The following is a 22385-nucleotide window of genomic DNA, read 5'->3' on the forward strand; positions in this document are numbered from 1 at the left end:
AGACTCTGTCCAACAGTAGAGGACTGGGAGACTTTGTCCAACAATAAAGGACTGGGAGACTGTCCAACGGTAGAGGACTAGGAGACATTGTCCAACAATAAAGGACTAGCAGACTCTGTCCAACAGTAGAGGACTGGGAGACACTGTCCAACAGTAAAGGACTAGGAGACTGTCCAATGGTAAAGGAATGGCAGACTCTGTCCAACAGTAGAGGACTGGGAGACACTGTCCAACAATAAGGGACTGGGAGACACTGTCCAACAGTAGAGGACTGGGAGACACTGTCCAACAGTAGAGGACTGGGAAACACTGTCCAACAATAAGGGACTGGGAGACTCTGTCCAACAGTAGAGGACTGGGAGACTTTGTCCAACAATAAAGGACTGGGAGACTGTCCAACGGTAGAGGACTAGGAGACATTGTCCAACAATAAAGGACTAGCAGACTCTGTCCAACAGTAGAGGACTGGGAGACACTGTCCAACAGTAAAGGACTAGGAGACTGTCCAATGGTAAAGGAATGGCAGACTCTGTCCAACAGTAGAGGACTGGGAGACACTGTCCAACAATAAGGGACTGGGAGACACTGTCCAACAGTAGAGGACTGGGAGACTCTGTCCAACAGTAGAGGACTGGGAGACACTGTCCAACAATAAGGGACTGGGAGACACTGTCCAAAAATAGAGGACTGGGAGACTTTGTCCAACAATAAAGGACTGGGAGACTGTCCAACAGTAGAAGACTAGGAGACATTGTCCAACAATAAAGGACTGGGAGACACTGTCCAACAGTAGAGGACTGGGAGACTCTGTCCAACAGTAAAGGACTGGGAGACTTTGTCCAACAAAAAAGGACTGGGAGACTGTCCAACGGTAGAGGACTAGGAGACATTGTCCAGCAGTAAAGGACTGGGAAATATTGTCCAACAGTAAAGGACTGGGAAATATTGTCCAACAGTAGAGGACTGGGAGACTCTGTCCAACAGTAGAGGACTAGGAGACATTGTCCAGCAGTAGAGGACTGGGAAATATTGTCCAACAATAAAGGACTGGGAGACTCTGTCCAGAAGGGATGTCATCTTTCTTTCAGTCTTTCTGTCTTCCATCATCTGCACTGTGACATCCTGGGACAGAGACGTCCTACTGTGACTCTGGAAGTCCCCGGTGGTTCTAGTGACACCTGTCCTAATGTTCTATTTGGACGGTCTGTCCTCTACCTCTCGAAACACTGAGGAAACAGAATAAAGAGGGAGAGTCCTGGTCAAACGCGGTCAGTTCTCCAGAGGTTGGACCGATATGAACCAAGGAGCAGCAGCTGTTGGTAGAGAACCCAGACCCAGAGTTTCTGGATGATTCCACAGGGTTCAGTGCTGGGACAAGGGCTGGTTCTGTCCCCATTGATTCAATGGGGACAGAATATTGTCTCTGCAGCCTGACCCATGGCAGAGGAGGGCTGCATTTAGAAGAATCCACTGAGGAGCCTCAGACATCTGATGCTGACGGGACCCCTCTGCTGGGACGAGGTCCAGGGACCTGCAGGAGGGAAGTCTGGGATTCTCTGCTGAGCCCAGATAAGGCAGCAAACGACGAGCAACGATAAATAGATCAATTCTGAATTCTGCAGCCAGAAATACTGAAAGAATTTCAATCAACTTTTAAAGAAAAACGGGAAATAAATTCATTTAATTTCTCCTTGGCTTTTTGAATCACCTCAAAAATTTGATGTTCGCTAAATGATGCTAAAATGAATTAAACGTCATCATAATAACATAAATAGAAACCTTTGTGCAGAATAATTTTCATTTTAAATCGAACAGAAACAGAAAAATGAATAATTTCCTCAAAAACAGATAATGTTTTGAAGTTCTGCAGGGATGAGGAACAGATTCCTTTAGGGTTTTTGGAGAATTTTGCTTCTGTTAGTGAGGATGTGGCGGAAAGAACGGATCCACTGGAACCTGCGGCTGGAAGGTTACACACTGCTGCCATCTGCTGGCTGCTTCTGAAATTACATCCAGTTTAAACGAAACGGAAACAATTATCCTGTTTAAATTCTAAGGCTTCAATTGGAAGTTTTTTATTATTCTATTTTACTCATTTATTTATTTTGAAGACATTTCAACAACTATCTAAGAGTTTTTGATGCTTTTATGCAGCATGGAGGTCCAACTTCCAATGCATCTATAAAAATGTTTAGTCATCTTCTGCATGCGTGTGTGTAAATATTAATCTTATTTCTAAATCTGAATTACTTTTTCTATCTAAAGCCTAAACCTCATCTTTAAATGTTTAGCAGATAAGCTAATTACCCTCACCCCTTTAAAGGGCCAATTTAGGGAAGCATCTTTTGGCACAATTTGGCCCTTAGGGGGCGTGGTTAATTAGCAAAGCGACTAACGGTTTCAGTCTTTTCAGGAATATAAATTAAAAAAATATGTTAATTTATTTTTTTACACAACTTTTTTTTATCTTATTTTTATTTTATTTTTTATAAAAAAAAATACATGTTTAGATTTAGGTAAAAAATATTAATATTTAGACATAGACTAAATCGGTTAAAGATTAATCTTTAGTTTTTTTGGCACTAAATGTGAGAAAAAATATATTCAATGTAAAGAAAGTTTACTAAATGAAAGAAACGTGAAAATTATTTTGCTAATTTTTTACATTCATAATAATGATAATTGAAATGTATTATTCTCACACTGGAGAAATCCCCCCTGCATTTAATGGGAGCAGTGTGGGGTTAAAGGTCTTGCTCAGGGACCCAGAGTGGCAGTCTGTGGGGCTTGAACCTACGGCACCCACCCGCAGCGCTCTAATCCAGAGATTAGCTGCTTAAAGCTGCTTTTTATTTCGGTTTTAATTCTGTTTAAAGTAACAGATTATAATTAAAAATGTCTCCTGATCTTTACTGGTTGATAATTTTCTTTATTCTGAACCAGCTGATTTTTAATTGGCTACCTCTGATCTAAACATAGTTTTTTGTAGTAAAACTTTAATAAAATGAATCGAAAAAGCAGATTCATCTGGTTTTCAGTGGAATCGTTTTAAATAAAAAATAAAAAAAACTCAGAATTTATTTCCTGTTTTTCTTTCTTTTTGTCATGTTCTTGATAATCATCAAAAACATGACAATCATGAGGATGATGACAGAATCTGCTGAGGAACCTTGATAAGAATTTCTTTCATTGATCGTTTATGATTAGAATAACAAATATTTTTTATATGTTTAAATCATTTATCAAATTCCCCTATTTAGTTTTTCTTCTCTCTGTCCTGAAGCTGCTTCTCTCCTGATGATTGAAGATGTTTCTTCAATCGGTTTCCTACCAGAACTTGCCTCCTCCTCTTCCTCCTGCCTCCTCCTCTTCCTCCTGCCTCCTCCTCTTCCTCCTCACCTCTCTGGAAGGAGACCTGCAGTTTGGACCTGGTGAAAGTTCTGATCCGAACCTGCAGTTAAAGCATCCCAGCTCAGATTCTCCATCCTGCTTCTGTAGATTTTCCATTTCTTCAGGTTCATTAAAGATCAGGTGGAATTAAAACGCTGCAGAAACCAATCAACCAATCAGAGGCCGTTCTGTACAGGTAGCCCCGCCCCCCGCAGGTTCGGACTGTTTGAAGTTTGGGATTTATGAACAGAAATGTTCCGAATATCTGCAACCGGTTTGGGTCCAGAAAACCAGCTGATCCGAATCCAAACTGGTTTCAGAACCGATCACAGCTGATCAAAAATGTCGGGTCATTTTTATAAAATCAATATTCTGACGTTTTTCAGATTTTTTAATTACTAATAAAATAATAAAATAAAATAAAACTGAGCGGAACCGTTTGGGTCAGAACCGAATTAAACTCCAACTTTATTCATAAATATTCAGATTGACAAACAGAATAAATAAATAAAGGAACCAGAGAGCTCACAGAACCGGAACAAAAACCCAAACACAGAGTCCTGGATCCAAACAGCAGTCCGGACGGGAAAGTTCTGTCATGTTCGGTACCAGTCCGGACCGAACCTCACCAGCTCCATGGGTAGAAGTGGGCCAGCGGCTGCGGCGCTCCGGCCTGTTCCGGGCCGCATGCGGCGCGCAGCAGCGGGGAGAAGGCGCACAGATGGAGCGCCAGTCCGGACCGAACCTCCAGGCCGGACCGAACCTCCAGGCCGGACCGAACCTCCAGCCCTTCGCACGGCTTCCCGTCCCGAACCAGGAGCGGGAGCGGGATGGGGGGGCGGCGTCCCTGCAGCGCCTCGTGGCCGCGCTCTGCGCGCGCGCGCTTCAGCTTGTAGCGGTGGTTCTGGAACCAGATCTTGACCTGGTTCGGGGTGAGCTGGATCAGGCCCGCCAGCTGCTCCCTCTCCGGTACCGAGAGGTACCGCTGCTGCCGGAAGCGCCGCTCCAGTTCGAAGGTCTGCGCCTTGGAAAACAGAACCCTGCGCTTCCTCCCGTGGTTCTTCTGGACCGAACCGAGCCGCGCAGCAGCGGACTGCTCGGTGGGTCGGTCGGTTCCGGAGTCTGAGTTGGAAATAAGAAGAAACTCTAATTACTTTCAGAAACTTTCTGGACCAGAACCGGTCCGAACTGAGACAGAGAGATGAGCCAGAACCAAAGCAATGAAACCTGTCCTGGTTCTGATGATGATGATGATGATGATGATGATGATGATGATGATGATGATGATGATGATGATGATGATGATGATGATGTGCACCAGAACCGGTACCGCAGAGGAAGAACTGACCTGCTGCGCGGCTCCACCTGCTCCAACCGAACCCGGGTTCCAGGCCTCCTTCTGGGCCCAGGTCCTTCACCGGAACCTCTCCGGAGCTCTCCTCCTCGGTTCCGGAGCCGCAGCCTCCTGTGGGGCTCGGAAGGTCCAGAAGGTCCCGTACTGAGAACCCGGTTCTGCCTATGGTGCCGGACGGCATGGCGCAGAATGGAGGAGTCAGAAAGTTCCAGGTTCGGTTCGTTACAGCGCGGTTCGGTCCATGGAGGCTGAGAGCAGCGGGTCGGTCTGAGTCCCGCTCCTGCTTCCAGGGTCTTTAAGAAGGTCGGAGGCGGGTCCGGAGTCCAGAGAGGAGGTGCTCTGAGCCGCGTCAGGCAGGAGACCGAACCGGTCCGGGACTCTGTTTCAGAGCTGCTGCAGCTTTGGTCCGGATGGGTTCTACTGACCAGAACCTCCGAACCTCCATGGATCCTCAGACAAACAGAACCAGGAAAAACATTTTACCATCTTTTCCACATCTGGTCCAGTTTCAACCACAAACCGAACCGGATCTTCTGTGCCAGACCGACAGAACGCAGAGCAGAACTTTACTTCAGACTGGTACCAGTAAACCCATCCCAGTCCAACCCGGTCCATTCAAGTTCTTCAAAGGTTTCAGAAACCAGGTGAAGCATGGTGGAGGCCGCATCATGCTGTGGGACAGAGAAGCTGCAGAATATTGAGGTGGATCACCTTTCGGATCAGGAGTCAGTTTACTTCCGAACCAGAACCGTGATGCTAAAGATCTGGATCAGAACCAGGATCTCTGAGCAACTGATGCTGCAGCTTCACGGGATCTTCTCTGCTTAGGTTCTGGTTCTGCTCAGGTTCAGGTTCTACTCAGGTTCTGGTTCTACTCAGGTTCTGGTTCTGCTCAGGTTCTGGTTCTGCTCAGGTTCTGGTTCTGCTGAGTCTGGGTCGGTCCTGAAAAAGAGGAGAACTGGGATGTTTTTATCCCTAAAGAGAAGCAGCTGGTTCTGCTCAGCACCAGGATCTTTCTGGACTTCTGGGAGCAAACAGAACCTGCAGACCGAAGCTTCTCCCATCCTTGGAGTTCGGAGCTTTCTGATGCATCATGGGAAATGTAGGCCTGAAAAGCTGCAGAACCTGACCGAACATTTCGCTCTTTGGTCAGTTTGGAGAGAAACATCTTCCTGCTTGAACCCATCTTTGTTCTACAGACTTCTGAGTCCGAACCTCCATAGAGCAGAACCTCACAGAGCAACTCAGAACCGGACATTTCTATTCTAGAAGCTGAAGCTCTGTGAACTAGAAACGAACCTGGAGGATAAACCTGCTGGGTGGTCAGACTCTGCAAACACAAAGCAGAGCTTAACCCCCCCCCCCCGCTGGGATCCCAGGGAGCTGCTGGGAGTTGTCATGGTTTTATCAGAGCTGCTTTCTTTGTTCCTCCAAACTGATCCAAGATCAGCGGGATTTTGGTTTAAATCTTCAAATGTTTCTAATTTTCCAGTTTTTTTAAAATTCGAGACTTTTAGTTTTTCTTCATGTTTTTCATTTTTCTTTGAGGAAGATTGTTTCTATTTTCTCTGTAAGTTTCTAAAATTATTTCTGTTTCCATTCTGAGCTTAATGAAATTCATCACCGTCTCATAATGATTTTTATTGATTATTTTATTCATTTATGACATTTATTATTCATTTTCTACAGCATGTTGAGTTTCTCATACCGTCGATGATCTTTGTGCTCCAGGGAACGTTAGATTATTTGAACCGGTTTCTCTGTTAAAAGAAAAATAATAATTCATTTAATTATTTTTGGTAAAATCTAAGAAAACAAGATGAAAACAGAAAAGAATGATGATCTTTTTATTTCAGCTGTGAAGCTTAATTAAAATAAATGAAATTAACTTTTCAGCAGAAGCAATACAAAATAAATTAGACATGATTGAATAGAAATAGTTGATATAAAGAGATTAAAGGTCATCAATTTAAAAAAGCAAAATTAAGCCACACATTGAATTAAACACAAACATGAAATGAGAATTTAAAAATAAAAAAATACTATAATTTGCTTTAAACAAATTCTAAGAGCAGAGAGTCAGACAAGTTCTGAAAAGGGAATTTATTAGTAATGTAATAATATAATTAAAAGGAATAAATCTTTGTTAAAACGGTTTTAACATTTTTATTTTTAATTATCCAGTTTTAAAGAATCTTAAATTTTTTATATGAAAAATTAAATGATCAGAAACTTTATTTCTAATAATATCTTTCATGAAATTAGATTCTTTAAACAGCATCTAAGGAAATAATCTCATCGCTCAAAATGACCTTCTCCCCTTAGCTTCGGCTGCCCCCTGCTGCCTGAAGGGGGAACTGCACCCATAACCAATAGTAATTAATTTCCCTGTTTTCTTAAAATATTTAATCAGTTGGATTCTTCAAGTAAGCTTATAGTCTGATGATCTAGAAGTTTAAACATTAGATCCATATTTTCCTCCTGGGTTTTAGAGACGTTAGAATCCGCAGGATGATCTGGATCGGAACCGGTTCTGCAGCAATGGAACCAACCGGATCATGAAGCAGAAAAACTTTGGTTCTGGTTCTGATCGTTAAGCTTTAACCAAACAGATTCCATTTATTCTGGGCTCTGTTCACTTCTCTCAGCGGTTTTATATATGTAGGCTATACATTCTTTTTTTTAATGTTATAGTCGAAAATGTTTTTTTATAGAAACTTTGCTGTTTTCTCAGCTTTTTTTGTCTCTCTTTTCTAATTTATTTTACATATTTAACTGTTTTCACATTGATTTTTTCCTTCCACTCATTCTCTTCACTTTAAGCCCAAACTGTTTTAACCAGTAAATAAAAAACAGAATTAGTCCAAAAATTATATGTATGAAAATCAACAAAGACAAAGAAAACAACATTTATCTCTAAAATATCAGAAAAAGACATCAATAAACATCTTTAAATGTATTAAGGATCAAAGATAGAAATTAAAAAGTAAAAAAATAATTTAAATGGGTTGCCATACCAACAGTCCTGCAGAGTTTGAACTTTGTAAAAACACCTGATTAATATTTACCGATGGTCTTTTTTTTTCTAAGAGAAACATCAAGACATTTCAAATTTTAAGTATTTTCCGGCTAAACAAGAAGAAATCTCACCTTTTTAAATAATATTAAAAATCAAACTATAACTTTTAGATTGTTAAACTAAACAATTTTGTAAGAGTGGCTTTTGTGTGAATAATATAAAAATTTACTTTGTTCCTAAAAGTAATTACTCTTTTCCATTTTGAACTAAATATTTGATAAAGACATAAACTTATTAGTTACCTTTAATTAGAATAAAATAGGCAGCTTCAAATAAAGGAAGTATAATTAACGGAGGTATAGTTAAAGAGTAAAGACACATGAAAGCATTTGGTTCAGAATGATCTTCAGTGTTTAACTGAAACTAACTCTGGTTGCTGATCATGGTTTTCGTTAAATTTTATAGAATTACAGGGAAAGATGAAAAGATTCAGGGAGAAATAAAAAACTTTAAAAAGTAAAATCAATCGGATTCATTAGCAGCTTTGACCTTTGACCTCTGAAATCAGAGCATCCTTCATATTTTTCCATTTTCTCCATCAGGGCTGATCTCAGAGCTGTGAGTCCACCGCCCTCTGCTGGACATTAGCGGAATTACCTGATTCCGTTCATGATTTTTTCTTCTTCCAGACATCAGCAGGAAACGACATTATATATATATATATATTTATATATTTATTCTAATCAGAAGAAAACCAAAACTTTATTCAGAATTTTACATCAACAGAACCCGAGCAGAAAATAAAAACATTCAGAAAGAAGCAGCAGCTGCTGATAAACATGAAGTAAAACAACAAAGTCCTGCTTTATCCCAGATCCTCTTCAGGCTCCTGCAGCGGTTTGGCTGCTCCTTCTCTGGACAGCCGGTCAGCCTCCTCGTTTCCACGGTACCCTGAGTGGCCAGGGATGTGCAACTGGAGGAAGAGGAAGAAAACATCAGACCCACGTTAGAACCTCTGGGACTAAAAGCTGTCCTGCTGATCCGGTGCTGATATTTACCCAGACCACCTGCAGCTCCGAGTTCAGAAGGTCCAGCTTCATGAAGTCCTGTTTGTTGGTGATCTCTCCTCCAGATTTCAGCCTCCAACCGTTCAGCTTCCAGTTCTTCACCCAACTGGTCACACCTGCGGAACCAAAGCCAGACGGTCATCTCCAGGTGCTCCTCAGGTCCACGGAGCAGAGAGCGGCTCACCGTTGATGGTGAACTTGCTGTCTGTGTAGAGAACCAGCTTCTGGATGTGGTTCTGTTTGGCCAGCTCCAGCGCTCTGCAGGCCGCCTGGTTCACGGAGGACAGAAGAAGAAGAGCGTGGTAACGGCTAAACTTACATTATAACTAAAACAGATGCTCTTTGGATTTAAAAAAAGTTCAACTATGAATAATAAAATGTATTTTTATTTATTTAGTTTATTTATAACAGGAACAAAGAAACGAGAACCATCCGGTGAGCCAGGAATCATCAATGGATCATTATTTATACCTAAAACAAATACGTTTACGGTGATTTAATGAATTCGGCTTTAATCAGTAAAAAGACAAAAATTATTTTCATTGCGATCACTTAGTCTGGGAGCGGCCATTTTTTCCCAAATATAGTAGCCCCTCCCTCCTGCCATCTTCCAGCAGTGACGTCACGGTGCGGTAAGCCTTTGACAAACATGGATGCCTCCAGTAAAGCACATTCACATAAAAATGACTCTGAATTAAAAACACTGATCATTTATTGAACAGGATGGAATAATTTCAGATTTAAAGAACTTTCAGAAGTTTAAATTCTAAATATGAGCGGATTTTTCCCTTAAAAGAGCGCTGAAACTCGAAATGACCACTAGAGGGCACCACCTGATGGTTTTACACTGGTTGGAAGGTTCTGGATTGAGGGGATTCATCCTTGTTCTATTAATGTGAGTTAAAGGAAATGTCAGTTTAAAGCCGTAGGGAAATAATATTTAAATGATAAATCATTCTGGCTTAAACATGTATATAAATGTTCTCTTTATCAGTAAATATTGCCCCAAAAGTTAGAACATTTCTTAAAATCTTTTTTTTTTCCGTTATCTTCTTCAGGCCAGTTAGTTCTACGTCAGCCTGAACACCTAAATTCAACCAATCATATATCAGCGGTCATCTGTCAATCAAATGTTTTCGGTCATAGCAGCTTGATTCATGTGTCGCAGCTAATATACGCAACGGTTGAAACCAGAATCCTTTCCTTTCCCATTGAGTTGCGTCCCAGTGTTCACGGGGATGGACGTCTGTGTCTTCGGCAGGCGTAGAGCTAACAGAACTGGCAGCGTTGCGAGGCAAGGGCTCAAACATGTACGGCTGGAAGCCTTCTACACCAAACCAAGCTTCTGCCGCCCTGGCGTCCTCTTCCACAACATCTTCGTCCCCGCTTTCCTCCTCTAAATAAAAAATGGATGACGGAGGAGACTCATCCACGACCTCCGACACTAAACTCTCCTCCTCTTGCATGTTTCCGCTGTCCATAGCGTTCCTTGACAGCGTCGTTTCTAAGTCACCAATTTAGTGCTACTTGGTCCCAATGGAATTTCCCATTGGGAATCTGCTAGCACTAAGATGCTAACTGGTTAGCAAGATGCTTCCAACAAACCGGCCACAACTAAACTTGCTTACGAACTTTCCGCCACAACAATCCCGCCCCCTTGATAAACGACCAATTACATTCACTTTATTTATTAACTGTAAAGTTCAGCACCACTCCGGTGAATTCGGTTGGAACAGCCGATTCGCTAATTCTGGTGAATTTCAATGGTGAAGTCATTATTGATTATCGTTTTAATTTATTTACTGATTAACGCTAAATTCATTCAATCACTGCGAACGTATTAGTTTCAGTTTCTTTTTATTTTTTTTGGCTCTAGTGGCTCGTTTTTCTGACCGTAGGCTGACAGGAAAGGGGATATGAGAGAGAAACAAAGTCCTACAGGCCGGAATCGAACCCGGGTCAGCTGCATCGAGGACTAAGGCCTCCGTACATGGGTCATGCGCGCTAATCACTGCGCCACCTGCACGCCCCTTGAACTTATTGTTTTAGGTATAAATAATGACTTCTCCTTTAATTGGACGGACGCCTGCATTTCCTGGATCTAGTTTCAGGTCTCCGGAACCAAACCTGAGAGATGGTTGGTCTTTAGCTCCTGAAGGGGATCTTCCCTCCAGAACAAGGTCCGATAACCCGGCCCAACCGGAACCCATGCAGGAACCACATGTGGCTCCTAACAGGTTTCTGGGGCCCTTTGTGAGATCAAGAGAGCTGGATCTGTTTCCGAGGGGCCACATGGTGGGCGGGTCTTACCTGTATCTCTGCTCTCTGATTGGTCTGTCGCCCGTGCAGCCGCTCTGCTACGTTCCTGAGCGACAGCAGCAGCGTGTTAGTTCTCAGCTACAGCAGCAGTGGCCTGCCGGTGCGTCTGTGTGTGAGGACTCACAGCAGGTGGTTCCGGCCCCAGTACACCCCGATGCCGGCTCGGGCCCCGGCCCGTCCATTGGCCGAGCAGCAGCCGTCGGTGTAGACCACCACAGCGTCGCCTGGAAGGACAGCAGCAGGGTCAGACTCTGAGGGAGCGGAGGATGAAGATCCTAACAATCATCATCATCGTACCCATGTAGGTGAACCCGTCTTTGCTTCCTGATGAAGAGCTCTCTACCGGCTTGGCCCGTTTAACCTGAGGTTCCGCCTCCTGCTCAGGGTGCGGCCGCTTCCTTCCCAGCGGGATGTACTCCAGCGGCTCCGGACCTCGTTTGGGAAGCAGACAGAGGTCCGTTTCTCCAGCCGGGCTCGCTGGTGAGAAACAGAACCCGTCGGCTCGGAATCAGAACTGCTCCAGAGAACCGGGTACAGGAAGTTTCCTCTGACGGTCGGAACCTGGGGAGGTTTTTAGTTTTCTGGCTCTCAGTTAGCGGATATCTGGATCATCTCACCTGTGCTTTGGTCCGGAACGGCAGGCGGCTCTACTCCTCGGACGAACGCCCAGGCGTCTCGCTCTGATCCAAACTTCTTAAAAGATGCAGCCGGAAATTTTTCCACCTGGACCTTACACTCATCCCTGAAACAACCAGAACCAGCAAAGTCCTCATTATATCGCTGCTAAACATGTTCCTGAAGCTCAGACGGTTCTGCTCACTACCTGCCCCAGTTACTATAGCAACATGCTTTTTTTTTTACAATCAGTTAGGAATCGATCAGAGAGTGCAGAGAGAGCGACACGCCCTCACTGCCATGAACTCCCAGCAGATATCAGCTCTGGAAGGTTCTGGAAACTGGACCTGAAGGTTCTGATAAACCTGTCAGATACAGAAACACTGCAGACCCTTAAAGATCTACATTTAGACACTAAAGTTTCACAACTACTGAAACACAAACTTTCAGTCATCAGAATGTCCCAACTAAAACAGAAGGGAAGATGCTCTCCAAAAGCTGGGCATTTGTCAAATCAGCAAGGAAATCCAAAAGACACGCAGCAGAACATAACGGTGAGAAGATTAAACGCAAAAACATCGCCATCCCAGATGTCTCTTCAAGATAATTTCTTCTTATTAGCATTAAATTCGATTCTATTCAGTTTATTTCTATAGCTCCAATTCACATCATGTCATCTCAGGTCACTTTCCAGTTCACCAGATCATCCAGTCAGATTGATTCAAAGTTTTCTATCTAAGGAAAACCAGCTGATTGCATCGACTCATTGACTCTTCAGCAATCCCTCACACTAAGCATGCTTGTAGCGACAGTGGAGAGGAAAAACTCCCTTTGAACAGGAAGAAACCTCCAGCAGAACCAGGCTCAGTGTGAGCGGCCATCTGCTGAGGCCCACTGGGGTTCAAGGAGACAGAAGCAGACATAGAAAAAGAAGCATAGATACAAAAGGCAACTGTAATCTACACAGTAAAGGAGGGAATCGCCATAGCAACCAGCGTCTCTGTCTGGTCTGTAGTTCTGCCGCGAACCGTGGGAAGGCCAGGTTGCTATAGCAACTGGGCTGGGACAGCAGCCCTCAGCTCATCTCTTTGTGGCTAGTTGGCTGCTGTTGCCATGGTGACTGGTACTTTAGTCAGTACCAGGTCCGGTTGGATTTCGTAGGTTTTGAAGGAAGCGTGATGCTCTGTCGTCTCCTCTCCTCCTCATTTCCACAAACTCTAAACAGGCTTCAAATCTGCAGATTTCCTTTAAGCCAGTGATTTATTACCGCACTTTTTTCTTCCACTAAACTTTCAGCACCTCTTCCTGTTTTGGAGGCTGTGAGGGCCTTTCTACCAGACTGAAAACATTATTCTGACTTAATATCGGATAGGATCCCCGGTTTTAATCAGTTCTGAGCCAGAATGAACAGATATAAACACTTCAAACATTTTATTATGGGCGAACTAGATGCCTTTGCTTTGTATTATTGAAAATTAAACATTTTAATCGGTACAGTAATTTACTGAGTCGTGCCCTTTCAAGTATGACAATAAGAGATTAGCTCAGAGTGGCGTTTAAGTTGCTTTGATCGGATTCTGGTTCTGATCAAAGTTAATGTCCCAAACAGGTGAATCTGACCGGAAAGACCCTCACCACGACCCGTAGACTCCGGGTTTCACTCCCTTTCTCACGGCGTAGAAGAACTTTCCTTTCGTCTTAGGCATGTCTGAAGAGCTGCAGAACCTCCTGAGTAAAGTTCGGACTGGAACCCAGAACCGAAACATCACCAGAACCAACAGACTGCCATGGTGGGTTCACTGGGGAAGTCGAACGTAAACCACAGACATCAGACAACTACGAACAAGACTATTACTGCTACTCTCGCGATACTTTATCTCATCTACGCCTTTATCTTAGTAAGTCTCGCGATGCTTAAATGCACCAACGCGATTGGATTAATTCAACTCTCGCGAGGATCCGGTCTCTTCCTAGGCCGTCACTGACACAGGTTAGTCGTGTTATTTTCACAGGAGAGCAGTTTTCTGGCTTCTAATGTCATTTAAAGACGTTTTGTTGCTAGTTTAACTACTAGAACGCAATGATTGGCGACTGATACCTCAGATTAAGATGTTTGCGGCAGCGGATGGCTGTGTTAAAGCTGTATTTAAAGCGTAGTAGCGGAGGGGTTGTGTTAGCGGGAGAAGCTAGGCCGAGCGTGTGTCCAGCCCGCTAACTGCTGCTGCTGCTGGGCATCAAACTGGGAAGAACCGGTGAACTGGTCCGAGGGTTTTACCAAATACTTGGCAAACTGGGTCCAGTTTACTGGACCTTCAGGGGGAAGCTTGACCAAGCATGGCATAGCTAACCGCTGGAGGGGAAAGAAAAACCAGTTAGCATTTACCAGAGGAAACTTTCTGACCAGTACAGTCTGCTCTGAAAACATTTTTTATTTTCAGTCTGGGTCAGATTTAAATATTTAAGTACCAGAGTTTAGCTGCACAGACTTCTGATCTGATCTGGTTCGTTTTTAATGGGTTCTGGGCCAGATCTAAATGTTCTCTGTTGGTCCTGAAACCTTTATTTGAACCTCATGTCTTCTTGTTTCTGCAGAGACTAAGGCCATGTTCAGTACCAGCGCCAAGATCGTGAAGCCCAATGGCGAGAAGCCCGATGAGTTCGAGTCTGGGATCTCCCAGGTAGGAAAAACCCGCTTGTTTAAGATCCACAGGATCCTGCTTCATTTCATAGCTGTGGTTCTGGTGTTAATCTGTAATCTGGATCTTTCTTCAGGCTCTGCTCGAGCTGGAGATGAACTCTGATCTGAAAGCTCAGCTGAGAGAACTTCACATCACAGCAGCCAAGGTAGGAGCTCATCTGATGAGTATGAACCTCCGACATGGACATCCAGGAGTCCTTCTCCTGGCTCTGTCCTGGTGGCGTATGGGAGCGTAGCTCCGGCTCGGACGTCCATTCCCGTTCCACGGTGTCGGACATAAAGCTCCGTCCCCGGCTGCTCGCCGGCGAGGACGAGCGTCCTGTATATTCCTACACCTTCCCAGAGTCCTTTGGGCCGTTACTGGGGAGCTAAACCATGCAGGACACAGACCTTCATGTTCTGATGTTTGTTTCTGATCATCTGGTGGTGGAGAGGACGGTCCTGGAAGCTGCTTCCTTCACTTTTATCTTTGTTTTAGGAAATCGAGGTTGGTGGCAGCAGGAAAGCCATCATCATCTTCGTTCCTGTTCCTCAGCTTAAGTCCTTTCAGAAGATCCAGGTGCGTCTGGTGAGGGAGCTGGAGAAGAAGTTCAGCGGGAAGCATGTGGTCTTCATTGCACAGGTGAGAGGGGAGAAGTAGGCGGCATCTGCAGAGGCTGCGTGTTGATAAGTCAGATAGAAGCAGAGAGGTGTCTGTTACGAGGTGATGAGGATGAAGCAGCAGTTCAGACAATAGCTGTGTCCTTCTGCCTCAGAGGTTTAGATGCTGTAGAAAAGCATCCAGCAGAGTCAGAAGCGTTGTTTCCTGTTGGCTCTAAACTGTATGTCTCAGATGGAAAGGTCCTCACAAAAGCAGTAATATGCTTCAGACTAGGGCTTGGCGATATGAAGATCTGATTTATATTTGGGCTATAATCAAGAGATGTTAAAATTACCTTCAAAAACCATAAATATATTCATTCAAACTTTGGTATCAAATAGAAAACATTTTATTTTATTCAGATCAAACAGGAAACAAAGCAAAAAACACAATACTAAATAAAATGGAAAATAATTGAAAAAAAAAGATGTCAAATTACAAAAACAAGATCAGAGCGTCTCCAAACTATTTGCATTGATCTTTACATGCTGGTAATTTTTAAGAAGCACATTGATTAATTTCACAGTGGAGATATTTACTAGGATGGAACGGTTTATGAAAACCGTTCGGTTCGACCGTCTCGGTTCGGTTCGCGTGTGTTTCGTTCGGTTCATGCGCTGCTCCTTTTTCTCATAGGCGAAGCGTTTACACTCCAGAGCAGAAGGTGGCGGTACTGCGACCAAAGCCAACCACCAGTAGTAAACAAGAAGAAGAAGAAGCGAAGCAGCATAGCCGGGTGTAGCAGAAAAAAATCAGTTGTTGTGGAGAATTGTGTGGGTATGGCGAGTGGGAAAGAACAGGAGTTGGAAGACGCGCCAGCAGCACTTTATAGGTCTGCTGTATGGGACCACTTTGCATTTAGAGTGACCTACGATGACGGCGGAAAGAAAGCTGGGGATAAAAGTGCAACAGTGTGCAAGCATTGTGCAACACGCTTTGTTTATGCTAACAGCAACATGTCATGCTAACCCCGAAATCCCTCATACTCCGTCAGCGCTCCGCCCCGCTGCGCTCCAGACCGGCTGCTCAAAGCAAAGCCTACAGCCTCCACTGTGGCTCCCGTCCGCTCCGCTCTGAGTTCCTTGGAGATCGTAGAGAGCATGCGCCAGATGATTAAATTCAAAGCAGCAAAACATACGGAAATGATCCAGGGTTTCCGTGGATCATTAAAAATAATTACAATCCATTCATTTTTTGGGATTCTTTCATTAATTTGATTAATTTTTATGGGATTTGGGGGTAACGATCGACATATACCGAACCGAAAACCATGGATTTTGAACCGTTCCACCCCTAATAAATACAGTGTGTCCACATATGACAGCTTTTTTTTTTCTCAGATATAGAGAAACAGGTTATTGCTCAGGTATTAAATAGTAATTATTCTCTATTGCAGCAGTTATTGCGGTTGTAGTGTCTCATTGTCTGGTGGCAGCAGGGATGAATGACCTGCAGTAGCTCCTTTTTCCAACCAGCCTGTAAAAGTCTTTGGCTAAAGGAGCTGCTCAGCTCCTCTCCAGGCTGCTGCAGAGGGTGGAAGGTGGCGTCCATGATGGATGGAAGCTTGGACAGCTCCCTCCTCTCAGCCACTGATTGCAGCCTAGGACAGAAACAGCCTTTCTCACCACTTTGTTCGGCCTCTTTCTGTTTAGAAAACGCCTGTAAAACCTTTAAAGCAACACATCACAGGTATTGGAGCATCTAAAATAACAAAACATTGAAATAGCGTCTGATTTCCCTGATGTGCAGAGTTTACAATGTTCTTTGTTTTCAGTTTTTAGAAAGTGAATTTATTTTTCTGCTTCCTTTTGCTGCAGCGGTTTTTGTGGCACGTCTGAGAAATTAGCGCTTTTTGTTTGACATCCTTGGATTGAAATCCAGACCGCTGCTGTCGCCATATTTCATTCAGCGGTTGCTGTATAGTGCGAGAAAATAATTCTGTTTGGATGACGGTTTATGATGCATTCAAAGTGTGTGGGGAAAAATAAAACTGAAATTTGGGTTCCTTAAAATTCATTTAATTCCTCAATAGGAAACTAATTGGTAGTAAAATGTCTCGTTTGTCTTTAAATCGTTTCCGCCTCATAAATAGGATTTTATTTTTGTAATCCGAATCAAACGATAGAATAATTGATGATTTTTATTTTTTCGTCTACTGAGCGATTCGCTAGAACCAGTAAAAACGACTGTCGGACCGTAGGCGATGCGGCGCTAACTTAACATCAGGACAACGTGGAGAAATGGAAGGAAAACTGTGTATCCAGAGTTTGTTACGCCGCTAAAAGCAGGACCAGGGAATGTAGATGAGGAACGATGGGATCAAAGCACAGTTATTTATTTTAGCTTTACTCCTTTTTCAGTATTTGAATCATTTCTACTGAGCCAGAAAGTGATGGTTTAAATTTAAACATTTGGGTAGATTTCTTACTATCAGTTTTTTTCCCCTGTATTTATGTTGAAGTTGGTCTTAACTTTTTATTTCAGGTGGATTTAGATCTTAAAATGTATTGAATTTAACTTTAAAATGTAGGAATCCTGGTTTTTTTGGAGCTCGGCACCAATAATCCTGCTTTTCCAGGTGACGGACGGCTCCTTCAAATGCTTTTATCTAACCTTTTCGGCTAATTTACTAAATATTAAAATCAACAGCAGTTGGTGAAAGACTCATTAATATTAGCGTCTGTGGATCTCCTGCTCAGGTAGAACCTTTACAGGTCTGATGGGACCCAGTTGTTCTGGGATACCCAGATGTCTGCATCTCTAGAAGCTCCTTGATCGTTTATCAGTATGAACCTCCGACATGGACATCCAGGAGTCCTTCTCCTGGCTCTGTCCTGGTGGCGTATGGGAGCGTAGCTCCGGCTCGGACGTCCATTCCCGTTCCACGGTGTCGGACATAAAGCTCCGTCCCCGGCTGCCCGCCGGCGAGGACGAGCGTCCTGTATATTCCTACACCTTCCCAGAGTCCTTTGGGCCGTTACTGGGGAGCTAAACCATGCAGGACACAGACCTTCATGTTGTCAGAACTTCCTGGTTCGGTTCTGGCTCATTAATTCCGTATTGTTTCTGGTTTCAGAGGAGAATTCTGCCCAAACCCACCAGGAAAAGCCGCACGAAGAACAAGCAGAAGCGTCCCAGGAGGTGAGTGGATCGGAACCGATTCCAGCCGATATTTAACGCCGATCAAGGCTGTTTGGAGAGATGATGGAGAAGAACATGATGGTGATGTTGATCATCGATGAGTTTATGGTTAAACTTAAGGACACATTAGTTTTAATTTTTTATTTTACTGCTGTTTTTTGTTTTTAAATGTCATAAACTCATCATTCAGACGAGTTTATGAAAGGAATGATGACCTGAAAGTAGGCGGAGCTCCAAGGTCTACAGACTTCAACAGTCATTCCTTCAGAATCCGATTGGAATGGAGGAAAACGATTTCTTACCTCAAATGTAAACATGTCCATAAAAATTCCCAGCAGGATCGCTATGATCATAAAGCAGTAGAACCGTCCTGCCCTGGATCAGGTCGGACCTGGAGCTGCTGTCCCATCAGAAACAGGAAGGAGGATGGTTCAGTCTGAATGTACCGGATGAAGGAATGTCTGCTCTCCCGTCAACTCCGGGACATCTGGAGAGGAGCGCTCCGGTTTTCCTGGTTTTCCTGTTTCTCTCGCTGCAGGAAAATCCCACTTCAGCTTTAGTCGCATCCTTTAGGAAGGTTCCTGTTTGTATCTGTGGGTGACTGACCGTTTGATCGGTTCATTCAAGGCTGATCTGAGCATGTGCAGTGATGATGTCAGACCAGTGATGTCAACATCTGATCTGTCGGCGAAGTCTGAGCCATTTGACGCTGTTTAAGATGACGATGACCTTCGCTATCGTCTCCTAAAACACGACCGCTCTGGTTCTGGTTCCGTTAATGAGCCGATAGATGGTGACAGGAACATTACAGATCTGTTTAGAATTCTGCAGGAAGGCGTGCGATTGGTCAGAAGTCGGACCAAACTTCCTGGTTTTAGCGAATGTCAAATTCTTTTCTGTGCAGAATTCTTGTTCTGGTTTCTGAGTCCAGTTTTCCGACATGGACATCCAGGAGTCCTTCTCCTGGCTCTGTCCTGGTGGCGTATGGGAGCGTAGCTCCGGCTCGGACGTCCATTCCCGTTCCACGGTGTCGGACATAAAGCTCCGTCCCCGGCTGCTCGCCGGCGAGGACGAGCGTCCTGTATATTCCTACACCTTCCCAGAGTCCTTTGGGCCGTTACTGGGGAGCTAAACCATGCAGGACACAGACCTTCAGCAGAACGTTTGGTTTTAAACTGTTCGGTTCTGGTTCCAGTCCGTCAGAACTCTAACGGTTTCTCCGTCCCGCAGCCGTACGTTGACCTCCGTCCACGACGCCATCCTGGAGGACCTGGTGTTCCCGAGCGAGATCGTGGGTAAGAGGATCAGAGTGAAGCTGGACAGCAGCCGGCTCATCAAGGTCCACCTGGACAAGGCTCAGCAGAACAACGTGGAACACAAAGTGAGTTTCTGTTCAGAGAAGCTTCCTTGTCTCAGGCTGATCCAACTGGCGCTTTTCCAGGTTTTCCAGGTCTGGATATGTTTGGGTTCAGTTTCCAGGCTGTTTTCCTACAGCCAACCAGGGTTCTAATCAATGTTCCTGTCCTGATTGGATGGTGAATGATTCCCACATTTTTCCATACCTGAGAAAATCCTGAAATTTACCTGAACTGAGTGATGATTGTTAAAGCTGATCACAGTTCAGTTGCTATGGCTACGGAGGACGTAACCATAGCAACTGTACTAGGATGAGTTTTTCGACATGGACATCCAGGAGTCCTTCTCCTGGCTCTGTCCTGGTGGCGTATGGGAGCGTAGCTCCGGCTCGGACGTCCATTCCCGTTCCACGGTGTCGGACATAAAGCTCCGTCCCCGGCTGCTCGCCGGCGAGGACGAGCTTCCTGTATATTCCTACACCTTCCCAGAGTCCTTTGGGCCGTTACTGGGGAGCTAAACCATGCAGGACACAGACCTTCAGCAGAACTCCGGTTCTGGTCGGAGGTTTTTCCAGCCGCTGTGAACCATGCTGTCCTGTCCAGGTTCTGGTTCTCACGTTGATCCGTCTCCTCCTCTGTTCCAGGTGGAGACCTTCTCCGGAGTCTACAAGAAGCTCACAGGGAAAGACGTTGTGTTTGAATTCCCAGAATTCCAGCTGTAAATGCGCAGGACAGAATAAATGTGTTCACCGTCAGTTTGGCTCCTTTGTGCTGTTTACCGGTTCTACTCTGGCGCCCCCTGTGGGCCAAAGTTGATAATCTTAAAGAGGGCATAAATAAACAAGGATTCTTCTTCCTCTCTGGAAAACACAGCAGCATGGTGGGGGGCAGCAGAACTTTTTAGACAGGGTCCTTAAAAGTCTTAAAAGGCATTGAATTCTTAAAAATAAAACTAAGGCCTTAATTGGTATTAAAATGTCTTAAATCAGTCTCTCGTAGGTCTTAATTTTTAAAACATCATAAAAAGGATTATTTTTATTATGGTTTCATTTTTGTAATCTAAATAAAACATTAAAATTTACCTTTTTTTTATTTAAAATAAATAACTGTTTTCCATTATTGGTTCCGTCCCGATAGCGGAATCAATAAAGCGTTGTTGCGGCCGGGACATTTGGGAGATGCACCATTAACTTTTTGTCTGGAAAATCTGAGTAAGTGTAAATGGAACAAAGAGCTTTCTCCATGGCTAAAACCAGGGAACATACATGAGGCTCAGTGGATTTATGCAAGAAGTCATTCAAGCTTAGAACGATGGGAATTAAGGCAGTGGAGTCGCACATGCGAAGCACGAAACACAAAGCGTCAAAATGGAGTTAGAGAGAAACAGCCGGTATTTCTCAGTTTAGTTCCACCCTTGTCTCTGCAACGCCTCCACTTATCACCAAATCAAACATACTAAGAAAACCATACAAAGAAAAATAGCTGCTAAAAAGACTTAGCACTGGTTATGTTGGGGCTTTAAAACTGATTTGTTTTGTTCCCTGCTAAAACAAAGTTTGTGAATTCAGTTAAATAATTGTTCAAATATATCTGTCATTTGTGTGTTTTTAGCTTTCTTCCTGTATGGGAAGCTTTTCAAAATTTGAAACATTAGTGCAGTGGTTTATGTTAAAATAAACCTTTGGGTTAAGTTGTCGCAAGCAGGTTTTTCTTGTTTCTTTAAATTTTTATTTCAAGTGGAATTAAAAAGTCTTGAATTTAACTTGCCTTATGCTGTAGGAACCCTGTTAGACGTACAGTGTGAGCAGGCAGGTCGCATCAGGGAAGAGAAACGTCTTCAAACGTGGGGAAAAAAGTTCAGTGGATTGATTTAAATTTCTTCTGGAAGGATAAAATCATACGGTGTATGCCCGGCTTTAACAAATCTGTTTAAACCCAGATTAAATCACCTGAGGGCTTTCCCTATTACCTTTAAGGTCAACCATTATCCCCACATCTGGTTTCATGGCCTCCCTGAGCTTCATGTTCAACAGAATCTTGTTAATCTAAACGGTTCTCCATTACCAGGCGACCAAAGGAGAACTATTATTTTGGGATGGTCTGTTTGCCCCCCATGGGGAATCCTGAGTGACGGCTGTAAAGGCAGCTAATGTTCGGCCGTTTCCACAGAGAGGAAACATCTTTTATTGCCTCATATGGACCAATATTAGTGAATCAAGCTTAATCAAGATACAAGAACCACAAATGTTAAGAGCTTTAAATGCGTTAAAGTTTAAGGCATCTTCCTGTGGTTCAGGTGGAAGCAGTGGGTCAGAATAAAGAAAATAATCAACCAGTAAAGCTGCAACGACATTTTTAATTAAAATCTGTCACAGAATTTAACACTGAAATAAAATGAGGTTTTTATGCATCCATGTTATACGTTGAATTTTTAAATACAAAACATTAATAAAGCATGTTTCTATTTTAAAATCTAAACTTTTTTTGAAGTAGAGAAAAATCGTTCAGTTTGGTTTATAGATAATTTTCTCAAACCCCTGAACTCATCGTTTATTTCTTGTTTTCTGTCTTAATGTTGGCAGTGGGCTTTAGGCTGCCCTGCAAGGCTTTAAACCTGGGTTTAACCGGAGACTAAGCCGTTCTCAAGCACATATCAAGGAGCTCATTTTGAGCCTGGATCCAGATTTATTGTTGATTCTGTTCATGGTGGAGAATCCTGCTTCACAGCAGCAGGTTGAGCCAAACATCCTCTAAATGTGCAGGGTCATCTTTGAGCACGCCATTTCA

At 43.7% G+C, this 22385-nt stretch overlaps 3 protein-coding genes and 4 non-coding genes across 8 annotated transcripts; 5 read left to right on the top strand and 2 right to left on the bottom strand.

The window, feature by feature from the left end:
* Positions 1-3837: 3837 nt before the first annotated feature.
* On the bottom strand, positions 3838-5258 carry nkx2.2b (NK2 homeobox 2b). The gene is made up of 2 exons (XM_038305383.1): positions 4739-5258; positions 3838-4512 (listed from the first exon to the last, which is right to left on the bottom strand). Exons 1-2 carry the CDS (start codon positions 4923-4925, stop codon positions 4016-4018), a joined length of 684 nt encoding a protein of 227 aa, XP_038161311.1. The 5' UTR covers positions 4926-5258; the 3' UTR covers positions 3838-4015.
* Positions 5259-8504: 3246 nt separating this feature from the next.
* On the bottom strand, positions 8505-13637 carry rnaseh1 (ribonuclease H1). The gene is made up of 8 exons (XM_038305360.1): positions 13400-13637; positions 11767-11891; positions 11447-11626; positions 11274-11373; positions 11141-11195; positions 9015-9099; positions 8822-8946; positions 8505-8736 (listed from the first exon to the last, which is right to left on the bottom strand). The coding sequence occupies exons 1-8, from the start codon at positions 13528-13530 to the stop codon at positions 8629-8631; spliced, it is 909 nt and encodes a 302-aa protein (XP_038161288.1). The 5' UTR covers positions 13531-13637; the 3' UTR covers positions 8505-8628.
* Positions 13614-20353, top strand: rps7 (ribosomal protein S7). 2 transcript variants are annotated; one of them, XM_038305361.1, is made up of 7 exons: positions 13614-13754; positions 14357-14442; positions 14537-14608; positions 14941-15084; positions 18179-18243; positions 19474-19684; positions 19723-19797. In XM_038305361.1, the coding sequence occupies exons 2-7, from the start codon at positions 14368-14370 to the stop codon at positions 19780-19782; spliced, it is 627 nt and encodes a 208-aa protein (XP_038161289.1). In that variant the 5' UTR covers positions 13614-13754; positions 14357-14367; the 3' UTR covers positions 19783-19797. The 2 variants fall into 2 exon arrangements, with proteins under 2 accessions (XP_038161289.1, XP_038161290.1); XM_038305362.1 differs by lacking the exon at positions 19723-19797 and adding an exon at positions 20243-20353 and having other exon boundaries at positions 13622-13754; positions 19474-19624.
* Positions 14638-14852, top strand: LOC119796717. Its single transcript, XR_005282507.1, has one exon. It is a non-coding gene; the product is annotated as a small nucleolar RNA SNORA73 family (small nucleolar RNA).
* Positions 17898-18112, top strand: LOC119796719. The gene has a single exon (XR_005282509.1). It is a non-coding gene; the product is annotated as a small nucleolar RNA SNORA73 family (small nucleolar RNA).
* On the top strand, positions 19179-19393 carry LOC119796718. Its single transcript, XR_005282508.1, has one exon. It is a non-coding gene; the product is annotated as a small nucleolar RNA SNORA73 family (small nucleolar RNA).
* On the top strand, positions 19920-20134 carry LOC119796720. The gene has a single exon (XR_005282510.1). It is a non-coding gene; the product is annotated as a small nucleolar RNA SNORA73 family (small nucleolar RNA).
* Positions 20354-22385: the final 2032 nt, after the last annotated feature.

This window comes from Cyprinodon tularosa, unplaced genomic scaffold (genome assembly GCF_016077235.1).
Source record: "Cyprinodon tularosa strain WSP-4 unplaced genomic scaffold, ASM1607723v1 ctg557, whole genome shotgun sequence".
Classification (NCBI taxonomy): Eukaryota; Metazoa; Chordata; class Actinopteri; order Cyprinodontiformes; family Cyprinodontidae; genus Cyprinodon; species Cyprinodon tularosa.